Source organism: Styela clava, chromosome 14, assembly GCF_964204865.1.
Source record: "Styela clava chromosome 14, kaStyClav1.hap1.2, whole genome shotgun sequence".
Lineage (NCBI taxonomy): Eukaryota > Metazoa > Chordata > Ascidiacea > Stolidobranchia > Styelidae > Styela > Styela clava.
The window spans coordinates 11,018,432-11,038,090 of NC_135263.1; the positions used below are offsets into that span (position 1 = coordinate 11,018,432).

The following is a 19,659-nucleotide window of genomic DNA, read 5'->3' on the forward strand; positions in this document are numbered from 1 at the left end:
TATCCCAAATACGCTTCATAATTTATACAGATATGCCAAAATGATCGTACGTCGGAAAGATTAAATTCTACGACTAGGCTTTCCAAAATATATATATTATTATATATATAATAAAATGATATCAGAAAATAGATAAAGTAATTTGGTCATATCATCAAGCGGCACACCCATTATAGCCAGTAGCAATCACACCTTAAAGTGCGCCCACTTCACACACCAAACTCGACACATGAGGTGAAATCAGTGAGAGTCAATCGTAGGTCTCGATACAGACGCGACTGTATGATAAGCCATAATATCCAATGTATAATTCTTAGTCGTTTATCTGAACCGGAAGTTAATACAGATACCGACAACAAATGTTTTTTGTGCAATTTATTTCTGCATATATATTGGCTACATGATCTACATGACGTACAATTGCTCTTGTTTATCACAAACATTTGAAACATTGTAAAACAAGATGTTTTTTGTATACGAACGGTTCTTCTTTACCAAATTTCAAAACTGATCAGAATTAAGTTACGCCAGAGGAGATTAATGTATGCACAGCAAAAATATGAAAAAATGTACACATTATTATCAGAAATTGCTAGCAATATGGGAAGTAAAAATTAGGAAAAATGCATAAACTAATTGTAAATTGAAATGTTCATAATCTGGGCTAAGATCTGCGAAGTTATGCTAAGAAAATGCATCATTGAATGAAAAATCTTGAATATCAACTTGGTTGCAATATTTAATGTCAGTAGGCAGTGTTTATGCATCTAGTGTATTCGATAAAAAATGGTATGAGGAATTCATTTGAAAAAATCAAACTTTTCAATTGACTATTTTCTACAAGACAATTAAAAAAGGACGGAAAAATTTGTTGAAGACAGTAACATGCTGAAAATGTCTATAAAATGCATGGTGATTGTCCCTGTTTCATTCTAAAAATTAGTTTGGCATAAATTCAAAATTTGTCAGAATAAAAAATGATTGACGACTACAAATTACTTATATACAAATGCTTCTCTGATCAGCAAAAAGATCCACTTACAATAAAAAAGATGTAGAATTACATATGTATTCAAAGATCGATAATCTGGTATTTCATGTACTACCATATCAGTTTATAAAACCATGTGAAAAGAGGTTTAGTTTAGACGATTAAACAAAGTGAAAAAATCACCAACTAAAATCGTATAAAAATACAAAACGACACAAAACATCTAAATATAAATCCACTGCACGATTAAAAAATCTTGCAGAAGAGACGCTTAGCTCATAACTAGAACGTAGAAAAAAGTCAGTGTCAGTAACGCAACAAAAAATCGCATCGCGAAAATTCTGTGCCAATTTTTTTTTCATTTCATAAGAATGCACAAAATTTGAGCTCGTATCAAAAACAATAAATCAGCTGAAAAAGCTTCTTCTTTTTCTTCCAAAAATCACACCTTTTCCACTAAATTATCGATATCATTCACTTCCCACTTACTGAGAGAGTTATGCTACCATGCAGACCAGATAGAGATGGGGAAGAATACCCGACAATCACTCTCCTCTCTCCAACTCGACGTGGCTTGACGGTGATCGTTTTTGTAAAGGTAGCACCACCTTTAATCTGTGACAAAGAATAACAATAAGTTATTTGGGATGATTTTGGGAATTGCACATCTCTTGACCAGACAAAAAATAGTACTTCATTTCACTTCTAAGTACACAAGGATTGCTGCTTATTCACTGTAGGATATCCCCATCATGTATCATGAAGAAAATACCAAGACCTAATATTCATATATGAATAGCTAGCTACATGACGAAAATAGTCATGAACTCATTCCTATTTTCCCCTTTGCATGTGCAAATACCAGTCATTGCCATATTCATCACAACAATATGGCTCTTCATATGATAAAGCCATGCCACCGTATTTTTTCTGACCTTTGCGATAAACATAAAATCATGAGCGCTATAACTATATTACTGTTATTAGTCAATATATTATATATCTAATACATAATACATACCGCAGTCACATCAATTTCCATTACACCTACGATTCCGGAACCTTCAGCCCTTAGAACTCCTGGTTTTAAAGTAGTTGACAACGGATTCGTGAAACTGATATTGAGAGTGACAGAATCCCCAGGTTTGTAATTTTTCCCAGAAGCCTGAGAACAAGGGAAGTATCTATGAATTTTGTTCAATAATAATATAAAATACTTCACTGGTAATGTACTGGTGGCATAAAATAAGTACTAAAAATGTTACAACTTCATTGAGTACTTGGCATATAAATCACGAAAATTTTATATACAACATAACTGACACTGAACTGACTGAAGAAAAGATATCTTTCACATCTTTCAATGTAAACCGAAATTTTTCTGTAAATTTGTCACTATTGCAATGAAACCATGGATAATATTAATTTAAATTTCACATAATATTTGGCATATATTATCATTTAGCTACTTTGTGGATCAATTCAGAATATTCTATTTTGAACGTGACATGCAAAATTAAGTTTAAGGCAGTATTCTGTAATGCAGATAATATATCCGGGTTTTCTTGAAAGTTCTTGGTCTAATTTTAGGTTGGTGTTTTAGCGTTATTATTGTGCTAGGATCAAAACCTTTCTGTCCCCTATTTATAAATTTATATCACCCTTGCCCGGCCAAGCACCACTCCCAAAGCCAAAGTACACTGAAATTATCACTTCACTATAGAAAAAGAGGGGCAAGATTAGACACTAAATCTCTCTTTGTGTGATAGGAATTATCATCTCGTAGCAGCTACGCCATATTTTTACACGCATGACCACACAACTGTTCAATAAGAGCCAATCATAGACTATATGTAACAGTTGACGCTATTTGGCCCATGTCTCATTTTCCCGATTTGTCTTTTTATAATTTAACAGCCCTGCCCTGGGCGACCATCCGAAAAACCCTGGTGGGATAATGATATTGAGCCTACACCAGAATGCATACGGTTATACCACTTAGCGAACCCTAATCTACAAGTAGACAAGCTAAACTGTCCAAACCTTGATCGCAATAGTTGGCTTGAGTAATTCAACCGTATCATGATAACCAAAACTTTGTAAAACGTCTTTTCCTTCCTTTACTCCACCAAGTGCAAAAAATTTGATGCTGTCGTTATTTTTGACCTTCGATAAGTATTCACCAGCTGACAGAGTAGTTTTCACAGTTTTGGATTTTCCGGCAGGAATTGTCTCCTCAAAACTTACAGCATGAATTTTTGCAACAACAGCACCTGAATGCGTTGTAAAAATTCCCGTAATTTTTGAATAGAAGGTAACAATAGGGAATATTTCAACTCCATCTATACAGCCAATTTGGTGAAAATTGATATTCCAATGCTTGTAAACAGCAGATGCTTTAGAAAATTGTGATGTTACAATGCAGACAAAAGAACAATGCACAAATATTTAGACACAAGAGTCAAATGACTGACACGATCGCTGATCAAGAATTCTACCCAAAGTTATACTAATTATTATAGATACACGAAAAATATGAAGCAGAATGTCAACTACATAACTTCCTTGAGAAAATTTGAAAAACAAAAGTAATAGCCTTCTTACGACTGCTTTCATCCTTCTACAGTTAAAAAAACTACTGATAATGTCGTTTCTGTTCGCTACAAAGTGATTTCCACTCTTATATGTAATATACTCTTATATGTAAATACTGGCACGAAATCTTGAAATCCCAATTTTCAAAATGAATAAAAATCGTCCTATTTAAAAAACACATGAAACAATGAAAAAATAATCAATCCTCGTTTTATGAAACATACTAACAAAGACAATATACAATAATAGAACTCACCATTGTATTGCATAAGTTTTGCTGCAACCCTCAAAAATACACTCTGAGTGGTGGAAGAAGTGTTGGTAAACTAAATCAAAAGAAAGTATAAATAAACATACAACAAACAGAAAGCGAAGACTAACAATCTTTAATTAAAACATGAAACCTATTGGACCTCCAGAAGTATGCGCACTAAGATGGCGCACAACCTGAACATAGTAGGTGTGTATCGGTTGGATTCAGGTTGTGCGACATCTTGGTGTGCATACTTTTTCAGAAAAACAAATCTATATGATATCACATTTTAAACGCATCTAAGAAATCCATTTTTCCAAACAAAAATAAAGCAAATAAACTATATATTTATTCAAAGAAACTAAGGGTCTCCTGAAGTATGCGCACCAAGATGTCGCATAACCTGAACCCTAACCTGGTACAAAACCTGAGTTCAGGTTGTGCGCCATACTGGTGCGCATACTTCAGGAGGTCCAAAACTGAGACAAAATAATTCATCCTTCATATAAAAAGCAACCCTGCACAAACCGTAAACGAAGCGCCGATTTCTTTTCCGACAGGAACAGAGTCAGGTATATCTCCTGTAAACTTGATAACTTGTTTCGTTTCTTTCTTTTCGGTTCTAGGAGTTGTTACATACTTCCGTGCAGTTTTAAATGACAAGCGTTCCTCTGGTGTTCCTGATATAAAAAATGATTCCTACTATTGCAATGGCCAAAATAACTACCGCACTTTAAGAACTTCTATTTCAGTAACCTAAACAACTTGATGAACATTGATACTATAACTAAGTATAACAGAGATTTTTAATATTTTATTCAAAAAAAATTACAACAAAATATTTGAATACATTTCTATCAGAAGAGGCTGCTGCTAGCATAATTTAATCCAGTGTTTCCTGGCCAGTGTGTCGCGACCCAAATTTAGTTTTATTTTTTTTTGACAAAAACATATAATTTTATATGTTAACTCACTGATGGCAAACAAGAGTGGCTTTCCCATTAACTTTGAGCTAATATCTAGTAATATCAATGTTATGTAAAAATGATTATTTTCTACTAGTAATTTAATTTTGAGACTGTAAAAACACTACATGGCGTTTAGAATTTTCGCCAACCTTCATCAAACTTGTATTGATGTGTGACATCTTCTCTCACATCCGATCCAACTTGTTTGGTCGACATGCGCTTTCCGATTATTCCATGTTCAGAATACAATTCTTCATATTTTGTTTTTCCAGACACAATCGTTTTAAGCCAATGACGTTTTGATCCATTCACTTCAGCATATATGAACGGGCCATCATAGTCCATGAAAATCAAACCCTGTGTATTTAATTTAAAACATAATATTGATCACGGAATATTACGGCCCGTGGACAGATATCTTCTTAACGTATTCAAATCAGCACAAGCACCTACAAGCCTTTGAACGTATGCAATAGGCTATGCTACATCACTCTTATTAATCATTGTGCCACTTGATACAATAGATGTTTGTTGTTCATTAGCTGTTTCGCTAGTTTTTTGTAAATAAACTGTTTTTATTCATAGTTTTATATTGAGCTTTCGACCCAGTAAACAAGTCTATTATCTGGAACCGGCCCACTAAGGAAAGTAATTGCCCAGCGCTGGGTTAGCAGTTGAAGCGTTAGACTTAACTGTGCTGGCATCGTAGATTATATATCTTAGGTTAAAATTCCATGCCCCCTACCTCCGAGGAATATAATAAATTTGGCAGGCAATGCTGAACCAGAAAAGTTCAGACGTTTCAATTAATAGTAGCTCGTTACATATAAATATATATTGGTGGCTACTTGTATAGGGCCTTGTACGGAGCAAAAGTCGTGAATAGGCAACATATAAAGAAATGCAATCAGGAGCTGAAATTTCGAATTTTTGGGAATTTAACAAAGTCTAAAATATTTTGAAAAAGCTTTGATTGCAATGTGGTTATATGCAATTTTCAAAATATTATTTAGGTTGATGGTTTGATTCAGAAAGATCTGGAATTTTTGGTACAATTTGTAATTAACAAAAAATGAACATTTATAATGATTCAGAACATAATTAATCAGCACAACATTCTAAATATAATATGTAATTATTTAACGATTATCTCAGACTCTCAGAGTGTCATCAAATGTGGACCACCTATATCTTTGAATTTTTACACGACTTCTTCCGTTTATGTGCCATTTTGCACAGGATTTGTAAGTTGGAAGTTAGCTGTGCTCAACCTCCAAGTTAATATTTGAATACCTGTTTAATTGCATTGATAGACATTGGACCACATCTCATTCTTCCGCCGCTTTCTTCCTGTGGCGTGGCATCTAATGCCTGCCACCCGCCAAATCCTTTAGGAAGGTCAGGACGTGCCATCCACACATCATTCCAAACATGGAAATTCCTTTTAATAAACACAAAAAATAAATTTAACATGAAAGGTACCAACTTTTTCAAAGATGAAAAGATTTATTTTTTCTTGATCTCCGTAAAACAGAAGTTGCTGGGTTGCGATTGTCTAATATTGTACTTACGTACCAAATCGAATCATCTTTGTCAAGAGAATTGTAGTCTTTGTCATATTCCACATCAATAGTCAGGTTTGCATCCGTGTCATGAGCAGACTCAAAGTTAGTATTACAACGTGCTGGAATTCCGATTGCTCGCAAAGCTGGAAAATAAAAAATAAGAGATTACCATAAAATGTAGTCTAAGAATTAGCCGGATTAAAAATGGTAGTAAGACAGGTGGCAGATTGTTATTCAAAAACCCGCTTGTATGATTCGTTCTGCCTAGAGACAAGTCCCCAAAAATGTCGACCATAATACCGGTATTTACAACCATGGCTGTGAAGAAGAGTCTGAATTGGAATTCCAAACTCTCCCCAGAATCAAGAATAAATATTCAAAATTGGAGTAAAAATTTCAGATTTAACGGCGACAATCAAGAAAGTTTTACTGCCGACCCTTTTAGGCGAAGATTCTTGAAAGTATTATTTCAGTATAAATCAGATTACGATCATTCAACTTACCTGTGCACAAAACACCAGCAAACACCCAGCATTGGCCATATTCCACAGGTTTTCCCTTTTCAAGATATTGTTTGAAAATTGCATAACTTCCGACCCAATCGGAAGGATTTATTCCATCATCATATTCTCCAGACCAATTACCAACCAGAACGCCATCGTCATCCTGAGTTACGAAATGATACATGCTTACAATATGTAGCCATAGTTAAATGACACAATACTAAGGTGGGTAATTTGAGGCAGTGAGGGTCCATTTATACTTTAGTAAGCAGTGATTAGACAAAAAAGGGACGACTTCTTTGCATCGCTGCACATTTTTCGAACAAATCTCATGTTCACCACCTCGCCTGGGTGTGAAATCTTGGGTAGGCATTACCAAACCCCACAAATTTTGGCGCTTCCAAATAATAGTAGTTAGTAATAATAGTAAATAAATGAAGCCAACAAGCATTTACAGGTACTCCCGTAGCATGTGTACCAGGTTAGGGTTAGGCAATAATTCTATAGGTTTCTATAGATAATTCTATAGGTCCATAGGTTTCGGTCACTTTACACAACTTGATGTAAAATGGGCGAACGATATTAGTTACCTCCATATTGGTAAACATACTCCCATGTAGCGCTCGTTTACATTCTCACTGGGTATGAGCTTGGAACTTTACATGAATGATATGGATCCTTGGTGATAATAAATTCAAACAAATTGTAAAGAACCAAATCAAATAGAAGAAAAGAAACAAGAACCAAATAGTCTAAACTGCTGTTATCATTAATTCAATAATAATCTCCCATTATTTCAAGGAATTCACAATCCAAGGGGGGTTGACAAATCATAATCTGACATAATATATCATTACAGAATATATTCAAATTATCACAACAAAATATTTAAATCCGTTTCTTAGTGAGTAAAACAAAACTATTCCCTTACATTGGCGTTCATAAGAGCTGACAGGTGTCTTGCTATTTCTACAGCACTCCCACGATTACGGTAAAGAAGTTTTTCCATTGTAATCAGCTTGAGAACAGCATTTAGCACTTCAGTTTCAAACTAGAACGTTGAAAATAAATAATTTAAGTCTGCAGAGTTGAATATTCTACAAGTGATTTGATAGCAAGACAATATTTTTGGCAGTAGTAATTCGAAAAGTTTGAATATCCACTCTGTAAATGGCCGATGAGTGTAAGTAAGGATGTTATATTCCACTAGCAATTGCAAGAAAACTGCCGCTGGAACACTAATAGCAATGACTAAGAGAATTTACTGTGCATGTATAGAGTGTATGCTTGAAAAATTTGAAATCAATAAAACCTGTTTCCATATGATCCAGAAGTTGTGGCCATGGGTTGTGATAATATTATATAAATAAATTTAACAATATACATATAAAAATAGATGAATACAAGAAATAAACAATTCCAACCTGTCCAAAATACCAATCCATTCCACCAATACTTCGAGCAGAACCATAATACTGGCGTCCAGTATCATTCAGTACATATTCCTTCCTCCATTTTTCATTTTCCATGTACACGTCGTCCCCTTAAGTGAAATAATAAAAAAAATATAGCTGAATATGAACAACAAAGTGATTTGATTCAACCGATATCCTATATGCACAGATACCAAAATGCAAAAATACAAAACTACCCAATTGATGGAAATTGAAAAAAAAAATTACTCAACTCTAATCTTCAATAATAAATAAAGATGCCGATAATATATTAATATTCCATTTATAGTCAGTTTTGCAATAATTTCAAGTTTAAAACAAAACATTATCAAATAAAGACATGGAGATGGAAAGTGTGTATTACTTTATCGAGTATATTTGAATGTTCCATACTTTTTGGTTACCCTGAATTTCAAAATATAACTACGTCATTTTATCTAATTATATATAAATCAAAATCATGTAGTATAACCACTAATTGGCAAATTCCCTTGTGCAGATTAGAATGAGAATCTAAATTTAAAATGAAAAAATTTGATTTCAAGTCTATTCTAAACGAAAGAATCAAAAAAGTCCAACATGTTGGCCATGATAAGTTTTTCCCAAAGGTGAGAAAATCGTGAGATATTTAAACACAGATAAATGACAGGCATTGTCGCACCGGTAAATTTGCATTCAATAAGTCTATGAAAATAACTTTTATTAGTGGTAAGATAATTACTGTGTGTTAAATACGTGTCTGTAATTAAAGATCATTAAATGTAAGATGTAAAGTGTGGATGGAAATGGTATGTGTCACTATCACAAATCAATACTTCCTGAATATGCTTTTGTTAGGAACTGCTGAAACGCAGTTCAATTTTTCATATTTAACTTTCATATTTTGTCTTGATTGTATATGTACTGAATAGCTATATTATAAGTAAATGTGAAATAAATTTAAATTGTGGAGATATTCGACAATCAAATGATATTACCATCCAGCATGGCTAATAGGCTTAATTATCATAAATCATCTAGATCAATTTCAATCTCTGTACCCTAAAAAGGTATTCAAAAATGCTTTTATTTCAATTTCAATTCTTGCGGCATATTCAAAAGTACACAATACAAATCGTTCGGAAATATAATAAATACTAAAGAGAATTTAATTCTTGTAAATTACTAAATCAGGACTGGCGCATTTGGCAGTCTTGATATGAAGAGTCCTCATCTAAACATTAAACGGATTTGGTCTGGCAATTTTGAACGTTCAACAATCAGAGTCATTGAAGTGCATAGCATAACTTAGTAGGTATTTTCATTTGTTAATAGTTTAAATAAAATCAGGCAACTCGGGCATCATGGTAGATTGACAATACAGAACAAATACCCCTTTAGGGCGTTACCAGAATTCAATAATATAATGACAGTGTATTACTGTTCTTACAAGTATCCCTTCAAATTGGCAGGAAACGAAAATGAGAAATGAAATTACAATAGATTAAGATGCTTTTTATAAAAATAAAAAGAATATGAATCTCAGCAATTTTCCCAAAAATATTGCAGAAGGAAATCAAACGGATGTCAATTCACCCAATCAATTATAATTTATGGATTACAAACATCCTCGACTAAACAGCTCAACTGTAAATTTTTTTCTTACAATTTAACCTTTAAAACATTCTCTATTACTTCCTAATCTTAAAATATGTTATGCTGAAATATTCTTTTTTGTTTCAATACATATAAGATCTGGACTTGCTTATATTATGATTTTCTGGACTCAATGACCCTTTGGTTTTGTCGATTCAGAGGGAAAAAGAACATCAGACTGGACAGCACAGCTGTAACTAGCCCCTGGACGTACAGTGCAGTACTTATCACACCATATTCACAGGTTATTACAACTTTCCAATTAATTGGTTGTTTAAAATGATTGCTGGTACAATGAAACCTACCTTTGTTGTTATTATTAAGAAGGGTTGATTCTGTAAGTATGATTCTACCGAAACAAACATGACCTGGGGCCCCATTCACAAAACTTCGTGAACAATCGCGTTTACGAGCACATAACCTCGTTTCTCAAAAATGCAACAGCGTAATCTCGGTAAGTACGATTCACAAAAGATCTCGTAAACACTTTACGCATGGTCAGGCAAGTTCTCTCACGATCGGGCAAGTGCTGGCCGCCCGAAGCGACAGTCTGTAGGGTTTCCATGTTTGCGGCCTGTGTTTTAAAATTTGGGTCATATAGCAGTAATCTATGGATGAATGAAATGAAATTTGATGTTAGTAGATTGGATGTTTGAGTTAGTCTGTGTATAGGCTCAGGCCTATACCTGTAGCTGCACTCCAGTGAATAGAGTTGACTACTCTACAGGTATTGGACTACAGTCACCCTTACTCAAGTTAGGCATTTAGAGATTACAAATGCACGCAAACACCACAGCCAGGGATGGCCAATTCGAATAAACTATTCGAATGTATTCGAATATCTCGTTATTCGAATATCGGAATTGGCGTTCCTAAGAATATCGGATATTTGTGTGACGTCACACATTTTCGACGCCGCTCTCAACACGTTTCCGTTGAATGAAAACATTCTCGATAGAAACTTGCGCATGATTGTTTTCATCACTCATCAGCGTAACGCGTCATTTAGGCCGTTACGTTTGTGTTATTTTCTCTAAAACGAATTTTTTCACAAATTTGTTCCACGATAACGATTACAATTATTTTATTTTTGCACGCACACAGAATTTTGAATCTGGTAAATACGTTCATCGGCGGCAAGTTTCTAAAGACAACGCAACTTTTTGATTGAAAAGCGGCAATTAATACTGAAAATAAAACCGTAAACAATATAAGTTTTATTGAGGCCCGCGAAAATTTAAAAAAACGCTTTTTTAGGCAGTGAAAATCACAGAATTTCGTGTGCCTCTGTCACACATTATGTTTGGTCGGCGTTTAGAAACATATCGTCACGAATTGAGGGCGGGATTTGCCTGATTATCCATTACTTTAAATTGCCGTCGAATATTTTCAAAGTATATTCAATTAATTTTATTTTGATGAAATAAATTTCACTCTGAGATGTTACAGAAGATTTATGGATTTTTCGAACGGTTTTATCTAAAAATAATCAGAATGGCAGCATTTCGATTGAGCGGAGACACTGTTAACAAGTACATCCAAATATTTGCCGAATTCGCAAAATACGGATCAAAACATTATTTAATCGGGCAGTTTACCACACGTTTTTATTTTTATGACCGCAGATTGCAATGGTATATAAGAGTGGTGAGGATTTTATTTTGTCGACGCAACCGCAGGGTAAATTGAAGACAATTAAATAAATAAAGCAAGACATTTTATATATGCCCGTATCGGTCACGAATTCATCACTTTGCACAACAGAAAAATATATATTCGTTGTTATATTATTTGTTGTAAAGGTCGACTCTTCTAACAGGTGGCATAATCGCGGCGATGAATATGTATTTTTAATTTACTGCTTAACTTTATATGTATATTCATTGTATGAAATGAATTACCGTATACTCTACACTTAACAGGATTTTATATCTTTATTTGAGATTTTTCTAACGGCGATAACGAGTTGGCAAGATTGCAAAAATACGTATTAAAATTAAATACATCAGGCAGTTTATCTCGTACTTTTAGGTCACATATCGCCGTGGACCGAATAGTAATTTTTTTTTTTTGACGTAAGAAGAAGAAACCGCGAGTTACGTTGGACACATTAAATTAATATATAAGAATATTTTAGAATCTCGTAGTTGTCATGGATTGAATATTTTACGTAACAGGATGATCAGTATACGCTGAAAAGACGGCTCTTTAAACGAGCGCGGAAGCGCGGTGGGTGTTACAGCCGGCAATGGGAATTTCCGATTTCAAAAATCCTGGCTGCGCGGCTGGCAGTGGGGGTCATCTATCCACTACTAATTTATTTCTAATTTCAAACACAACAATATGTTACACATAATAACAATATGGTTCACATAAATTAATATACAAATATGCTGGTAGGTAGTAGAATACTCTAGGCTTAAATATTAGAATTTTTAAAGGCATAATGGATTTTCGATTGTTTTTGTTATTTCAGTTGCCTGTATTGCCAATAAATTTTATTACTCTCAGAAAATATACACAATTATCTGAATACAAGTAGTATTTTTGTCAATAGACTTGACTATTATCGTAATATCGTAATTGCATGGTACCAATGATAGAAAGCGTCAGACAACTCTTTGGCTATCATTTCATATGGTCCTTTGTACAAAGTGAATAATTTTAATAAACTGACTGTGTCACAAGCTGCTATTATTTTTTATTGATAGCTATAAACTATCAATTACATTGTGTACATATATTGTTGGTTTGTGGCTTTATTCTGATATTTTTATTGAAGCTTATTTCCTAATTTACTGGGTTTTAATAAACTAAGCAAAAATGTGTTATTTTCGATTTTAGAATGTATTCGGAATTCCAGATTCGAAAACATTATTTTAGAATGTATTCGGAATAGTTTAGTATTCGGAAATGGCCATCCCTGACCACAGCATGACTATTTCAACTTGAATCCATGATAAGAACTTACTGTTAACGAGGATAATTTAGCCCTCGTTAGTTTGCGAGCACTCCAGCATGTTAAAGAACTTCGGTGAATACCGATTGTCGGTAAAATGAGAGAAGGTACTTTACGAGACGTCTGTTTTGGAGTGCAAAAAATTCTCTCGAATATTTATGATGCTTCGTGAATACCATTTTTACCTTTTACGAGAAAGTCGGTGCTTTACTAACACATTGAATGATAAAGAAGTTAGGCGAATGGGGCCCCTGGTTCTAACTATATAAAATTATGAGCGCTTAATTTATTAGTGCCTAACTGACGATCAGAGAAATAATTTTTCTGCCCCGTCTTATTGGAAAAATATATAAAAAAAAACTTCCAAGTGCTAAAATTAGGCATCGACTTATTTGCCTGGTAGACTTATTAGCAGTAAAATACGGTTTTTACAAAGCATCGTAATCTGATCTTGAAATTTATATTTAGAATTCTCAGGATCACCTTTGTTCCAGGCATTGAAGAGAATGACAATGTTGTCCGATACAACAGATTTCTTCTCACTACGTCTTCCTTTTCCTTTAGAATACATGAACAACATCCATTGTCCTACACCCATATCAGATGGTGTGAACACCTCAATATCAACCTCTTTTCCTGAAAAGATATTCCAATATTATATAAAGAAAAGTGAAACAATGAAAATAGATTCTTTTGCATACAAATATCACTTGTCACAAAGTCTTGTCTGAACTATCAAAAAATGAAAAGAAATCAATATACATGCCCATTGCTGGCATATGATATATTGAGCTTAATTTGAATTGTACATAGGTCGCCCAACAGACGTATTAGTGCTGATTATGCTTTTATAAGGTATGTGGGCACAAATTTGCTTATGTTGTCACTTGTCAGTGTCACAGTACCATATCATCAATGCTGAATGTAGCTGTTTTGCCACACATGTAGAATAACACATCAAAAGCAATAAATTTTTCCTGTGTAAAGATTTTCTAGATAAAAGAGTTAGACCTATAGTATACCTGTATTTACGGAGGAAAACCGTACACCAACATTATTTGAATCACCAGCCTTGGGATCAATTGGGTCAAGATAATATCTCGACTTTTGCGTCACTCTTGGACTTCCACCTAAATAGTTGTTTGTATTATTTATGAATTCTGAATACAGTGCATGATAAATAGAAACATATATAATATTGAAAGTTTTAATATATTAAATCATTACTTATTGATCTTGATCGGTAAGTATGTTGACCGGTATTTGTCTGTTAGACACTTTCGTATGTTATGAGATATATAAGCGGGGTTTAATCTGCTCCAAATTTTGCATGTGCATTAATCATATATCGGACCAGTAGCCTATTGATTTTGGATGAATTATGTCGGATAACTAGCGAGATATTAAATAATGATTTTTTTTGCGGAAGATCGATAAGTCGGCGGGCTCCGATCGCTATCTCGTTTTATTAGTTGGGTACATAAATAAACAACAAAATATTAATAAATTATTTTACAATTTTCTGCCAGCAAAATAGAAATTTTACTGAAAATTATAGTCTTGATTCACTTTTTTGTGTGAATTGAAAAATGTTTTTGAGTATTGGATACTTTGAGGAATATCAAGACAAAAATATAACCTCAAGAGCCTCCTTCGTAATTTTGACTATTCCCGACAAAAAGAAAAACGAAGTCCTCATTATGACAGTTCCGATATTAACAACGATCATCAAAAAAGATAATACAGAACTTAAAAATCCTGTAAATCAGAGCTATAATAATTACTGAGAGAGAAGTAATATACAGTTTTGTACTTAAGAAACAGCAATCTTCTCGATATGATTGAGAAATAGAAGGATCGATCATTACAAACCTGTGCGAAATTCAAATCTGATTTTGTCTGATGGGAAGTTAGTATCTCTGTCAAAAGTTAAGCGAAGAAGGAAAGGTTTTCCACGTCGCACAACCAACCTCGATGATACAGTCTCATAATCATCAGTATGATGAGCTGGACCATTTTTATCTTTCAGTAAATTGCATTTCTCGATTCCCAGAGGGTCTGAAAAAATGTAAAGAAGGTATTAAACATTTTGGTATCTGTTTTGAGTCATCACTATCGAAGTGCAGACTCTTCTGCTATCAGGAAGTGATGTTGATGATGCTACTATTTTTTTGGTCCAGTGTAGTTTCGTACCTCAAGTACTTCTAGTGGGCATGCTTAACAGTTTTTGTATATGTCAATCCGAACCCCCACCTGACTATGTCATCCAAAAATTACGTCACTATGGCGTCACAGTGACGTAATAAGGCCCTTCAAACTATATAAACTGTCATCCAAGATGCGCAGACGATCAACCATCGAGCAAGCTATTTCTCTCGTTTTCTCGCCGCATCGATCCCAATATGAGAGAGATCGCTGGCGTGAACTCATTATCGTCCGCACAGATGCCATTTCAGGTGATCGTAGCTATACTTCAGCAAGCTATATGGCATAATTTTTGGATGGCATAGTCATGAGGAGGTTGGGATTGACACAAGCAAAAATTGTTAGGCCTATCCTACGCCAACTAGATGTACTTGAGGTACGAAACTACGCGCAGACACGAGAAAATAAAAGTTAGGACGAAGTTGAATCGCACTAAAATACTGACGTAAAGAAATGCCTGTTCTTCTCCGAGTGAAATATCAGAATATAGTACTGTGCTTGTAGTTGTAGATATATATTGTTGCAAAATTCAATAAAATATTCAATTTATATCAGATTGATCCAAATAGGTCAACAGGTGGCAGGCTTAATACAGTACTGCAGTACAGCAGTAAGTGTAACAAACAGGTTACGGTATAGAAGCCAAGTTTAAATTACTCACCTTTATTGTAATTTGACATTGTAACTTGATTTTTGATCTTGAATAGATGTTATATCAATAACATAAATCGTAACAATACTGCTACTCACACTGGTGCAGATAAAACTAAAATATAATTTAAATACAAACAGAATAATCAATGAGTGTAGAATTAATACACTTATAGGGTCTAAACCTTAGGTTTTGAAAAGACAATACTGCAATAAAAGTCTGAAAATGTATGACAGTAGCCTATGACAGCATGATGAATTTGATTCCCAGGAAAATTGCAAAGAATTGCAAGATTAAGCTCAAACTTCAGAACTTAGAATGGGATATTTCTGTATTTCCGTATTTAGGCTATGCTGAAAGTACGTCCACTGGCTGACTGGGCGTAGATTAACAATGTCAATCCCCACCCCCACCTGACAACGTCACTCGAAAATTACGTCACAGTGCTGCAGTGACATAATAGAGCTCACAGAAATAACTTTAAGCAGTCACAGAGTGACAACAATCTTAAACCACTTACAGACTTAAAGCAGTAAAGGCAATTGCTGAATTAGTTAAGAAGATAGATTTTTTTCACCATAAGAATAGTAACAACAACATACAGACATAATAACAGAGTACAAATCCTCTCACAGCCGCTTTGTCGATAACCTCAGTACCTGGTCTAAATTGGATACGCAGCACTGCAAAAGTCGCAGCCGTTCACCCGACTGCAAGGTGCAGACTGCTTCCACTTTCAGCCTATAGCAATCCAAAACATGGGTCACGTGATGACTCTTTCCCGCTGCCATTGCGGTATTGAAAAACGCGCTCATATTGTTGGACACGTAATAAACCTATGCATCGTTTTGTTATTATTAATTAACCATTTGACAATGAAGTTCCTTATAACGTCACAGATGAAAAGTTGTATTTATTCGTCGAAATTACCGGCCGACTCAACTTCGCTTCAATGGCAGTTTTTATTTTCTGCGTAACATTTTTCATCTGTCAAGCTCCATAATGCCCTACTGCTCAGCTCCAAGCTATGTCAGAAGAACAAATGACATTGTAGGATTGTTGCGAAGACATTTTACAGCGTCAAATTGGCGTATCGCTATAAAATCTTCGAAAAAAAATGACCAAAAAATGGTTCTACGTTGTGTTTGTGGCCAAATTTAACGTATTAGATAGTTTTTCATTTTTAAATGCGTTATATATGTAGGTAGCATATAACTTAAAGTTCAAAATCCACTCTCCGGTTTCATTCCAGTCCTTATAACAGCTGGCTTGTTCGATTCGGTACAACAACACGACGAAAATTTCGATAAGACTCTATTGTTTCGCGTTTTCCAGATATGGCGTCCTTGAACTTATTTAACATTAGACAAGTTGGTTGCCGACCGTTGGTTAGGACCGGGTACAATTAACATTCGTATTGGTACAGCAGGTGACTGTTCCAAAGTTCCAGCTTTGTTTAAGATGTGAATTTTGGGTAAAAAATACATTCCAAACCATAGAAACGTCTTTACAAAATAACGAACGCAACAAACAACGATCACGTCAATCAAGGGGTCGTAGCGGATGTGCAAAAACTTTTAGCCCACAAAGGATGAATCAAAAAACAAAACTGGTCAACTCGAAGTTTTCAAATGCTGGTCTTCCCAATACTTGTTCAAAACAAATGAAATCAACGTCTTTTAAATACTTGGTATATGATAATTGACAATTCTTAAATAAGAATTTTATACCATCAAAATTTAAAAGAAGAACCTCGCTAATAGCAATTCTTATCATTTTTCTAAACTTTTGAAGATTTTGGTCAGAATTACTAATTAGATTATTGAAATACGCAAATTTTCATGGCTCCCGAGAGAAAATGACAATAATGATGATAGCAAGCAATACAAGAATATCGGTCGGAGACCGAAGACTTATCGATCGAAACTGCGGTTTCGATTCATGACTCTATACGGACACTGCGTGTCACATCACTAATTAATTAATAACTCGCTACTTATACGACATAATTCATTCAAAATCGATAGGCTTCTGGTCCGAGATATGATGAATGCACATGCAATTTGGAGCAGATTCAACCTCGCCTTCGTGAGATATCGCGTTCATCTAACAGACAAATACCTATCAAAATACTTATCGATCTTAAGATCGATAATGACAATTGGAGACACTTACGTCTTATAAGTTTTTTGTGCAGAAGGCAGAAACGTTTCCAAAATGTGACATACCGTGTTTTCCCGAAAATAAGACCTAACCTGAATTTTAAAAATGATTTTAATATGAGCCATTCCCTTAAAATAAGACCTACTCGATAGCGCGAATTTTTTTTATCTAGTCGATATGAACATAGTGACTTGCAAGATATTCCATAGGATGATGATATGGTTATTTTTGTATAATAAATGTTTAGCAGTTTTTTTTAAATAAAAATGCGTTATTTATAAGTAAATGGACATCAGTTTTCATCTTTTGTATATTTGAAAATCTCGTAATTCTTTACTTTGTAATTTTGTTTTGGGTAAATGAAATTGAATGACATCGCACAAAAATAAGCCTTATTGGTATTTTTCGAAATAAAATTGAAACAAGACCGTTTTATTTTTGGGGAAAACACGGTAGGTCCGCCTTGCATTTAAAAAAAATATATATGCAATATGAATATACCGTATTGATTAGTTTTACAATACAAATTGGTTTTAGTCACGTAAGAGTGTTTCAGCCAGACATAGTATATGGTTTCAGCGCCACAACATACCTTTGCAAATTTGCCAACTTGATTGGATAGCCAGTACTATCACAATTCAAAATTGTCATTTAATCAGTTTATTTTATAAAAATGAAAATATCAAAACAAAAGACAGAAAAGTATAATGTGGCATTCAAATACATCGTTATGTACTAAAAGTCTATACACAGGAAGCTTCAAAAATATCAGGTTAAATAATCTTCACCAGACGAATTTTCGTCAGAATCTTCTTCCTTAGAACCAAATTTCGACCATTTCGAGGACGTTGCAGATTCAGAATTTTGGGTGGCAACAGCTACTGTTGTTGACTCATAACACCTTTTCATAGGAACATCTTTTCTCATTGAGAAATTTGGTATTTTCGGAGGACTGACACCAACATTTACATTCTCTCTTTCAGGCTTCATAATTTGATCAACTATAAAGTCCTTATCATGCTTTGCCTGTTTTGTATTGTTTCCTCGCATTTTTCTTTTCCTATTACCTGACCATTCATCAACGTCCAGTGTAGTAGAGGTAATAATATTTTTAATATGATATGGTGTCATCCGTCTGTCATCTTCATCATCGGACGATTTATGACAACTGTCCTCGGGAATATTGGAACTTTCTTTGAATATTTGCCATTTACTTGTTTGGCTGCCACCATTGGTAGACTGAGTTTTAGTTCTGACCCCTGAAGTAATTGATGATAACCCTGTAATAATAACAAAATCTGTGTATGATTGAAAAAAATTATCACGTCAGCTGTAAATAGATCTATAAAAATCGCAAATTGAAATTTTATTATCAAAAAAGCATTGAAAGAAGTATTGCTAGTAAGTAAATACCTTGAACAGTTTCAACATCCAGATCTGCAATTTCCACGTCTTCCAACTCTCTTTTCTTTATATTGAGTTGTTGCACCATCATCCGACATTCTTTTCCCGAACCCTTGTTACAATAGATGTAAGTAAATTGCTTGCCTGAAGAAGTCTAGATTTAAAAATAGCACCAACCTGCCCATACAACTTTTGCTGACTCTGTTTTTCATTGCACATTTTACATGTCCATGTTTTACTTTTTCTTATCTGATGTACTTGAAACATGGAACAAGTGAAGCATTTTAAAATCATAAATTCTTGAGGCATTGT

The 19,659-nt window shown here is 34.2% G+C and overlaps 2 protein-coding genes across 3 annotated transcripts; both read right to left on the bottom strand.

Annotated features, from left to right (window-relative positions):
* Positions 1–360: 360 nt before the first annotated feature.
* LOC120340605 (protein-glutamine gamma-glutamyltransferase K-like) lies at positions 361–15,900 on the bottom strand. Its single transcript, XM_039408904.2, has 15 exons — positions 15,790–15,900; positions 14,796–14,981; positions 13,946–14,053; positions 13,407–13,559; positions 8,300–8,418; positions 7,807–7,926; positions 6,876–7,038; positions 6,383–6,515; positions 6,101–6,248; positions 4,957–5,164; positions 4,368–4,519; positions 3,843–3,912; positions 3,035–3,264; positions 2,013–2,156; positions 361–1,606 (listed from the first exon to the last, which is right to left on the bottom strand). The coding sequence occupies exons 1-15, from the start codon at positions 15,806–15,808 to the stop codon at positions 1,466–1,468; spliced, it is 2,094 nt and encodes a 697-aa protein (XP_039264838.2). The 5' UTR covers positions 15,809–15,900; the 3' UTR covers positions 361–1,465.
* A 2,687-nt stretch (positions 15,901–18,587) lies between these two features.
* LOC120340844 (uncharacterized) lies at positions 18,588–19,659 on the bottom strand. 2 transcript variants are annotated; one of them, XM_039409227.2, is made up of 3 exons: positions 19,525–19,659; positions 19,357–19,459; positions 18,588–19,202 (listed from the first exon to the last, which is right to left on the bottom strand). In XM_039409227.2, exons 1-3 carry the CDS (start codon positions 19,654–19,656, stop codon positions 18,712–18,714), a joined length of 726 nt encoding a protein of 241 aa, XP_039265161.2. In that variant the 5' UTR covers positions 19,657–19,659; the 3' UTR covers positions 18,588–18,711. The 2 variants fall into 2 exon arrangements, with proteins under 2 accessions (XP_039265161.2, XP_077975966.1); XM_078119840.1 differs by having other exon boundaries at positions 18,588–19,223.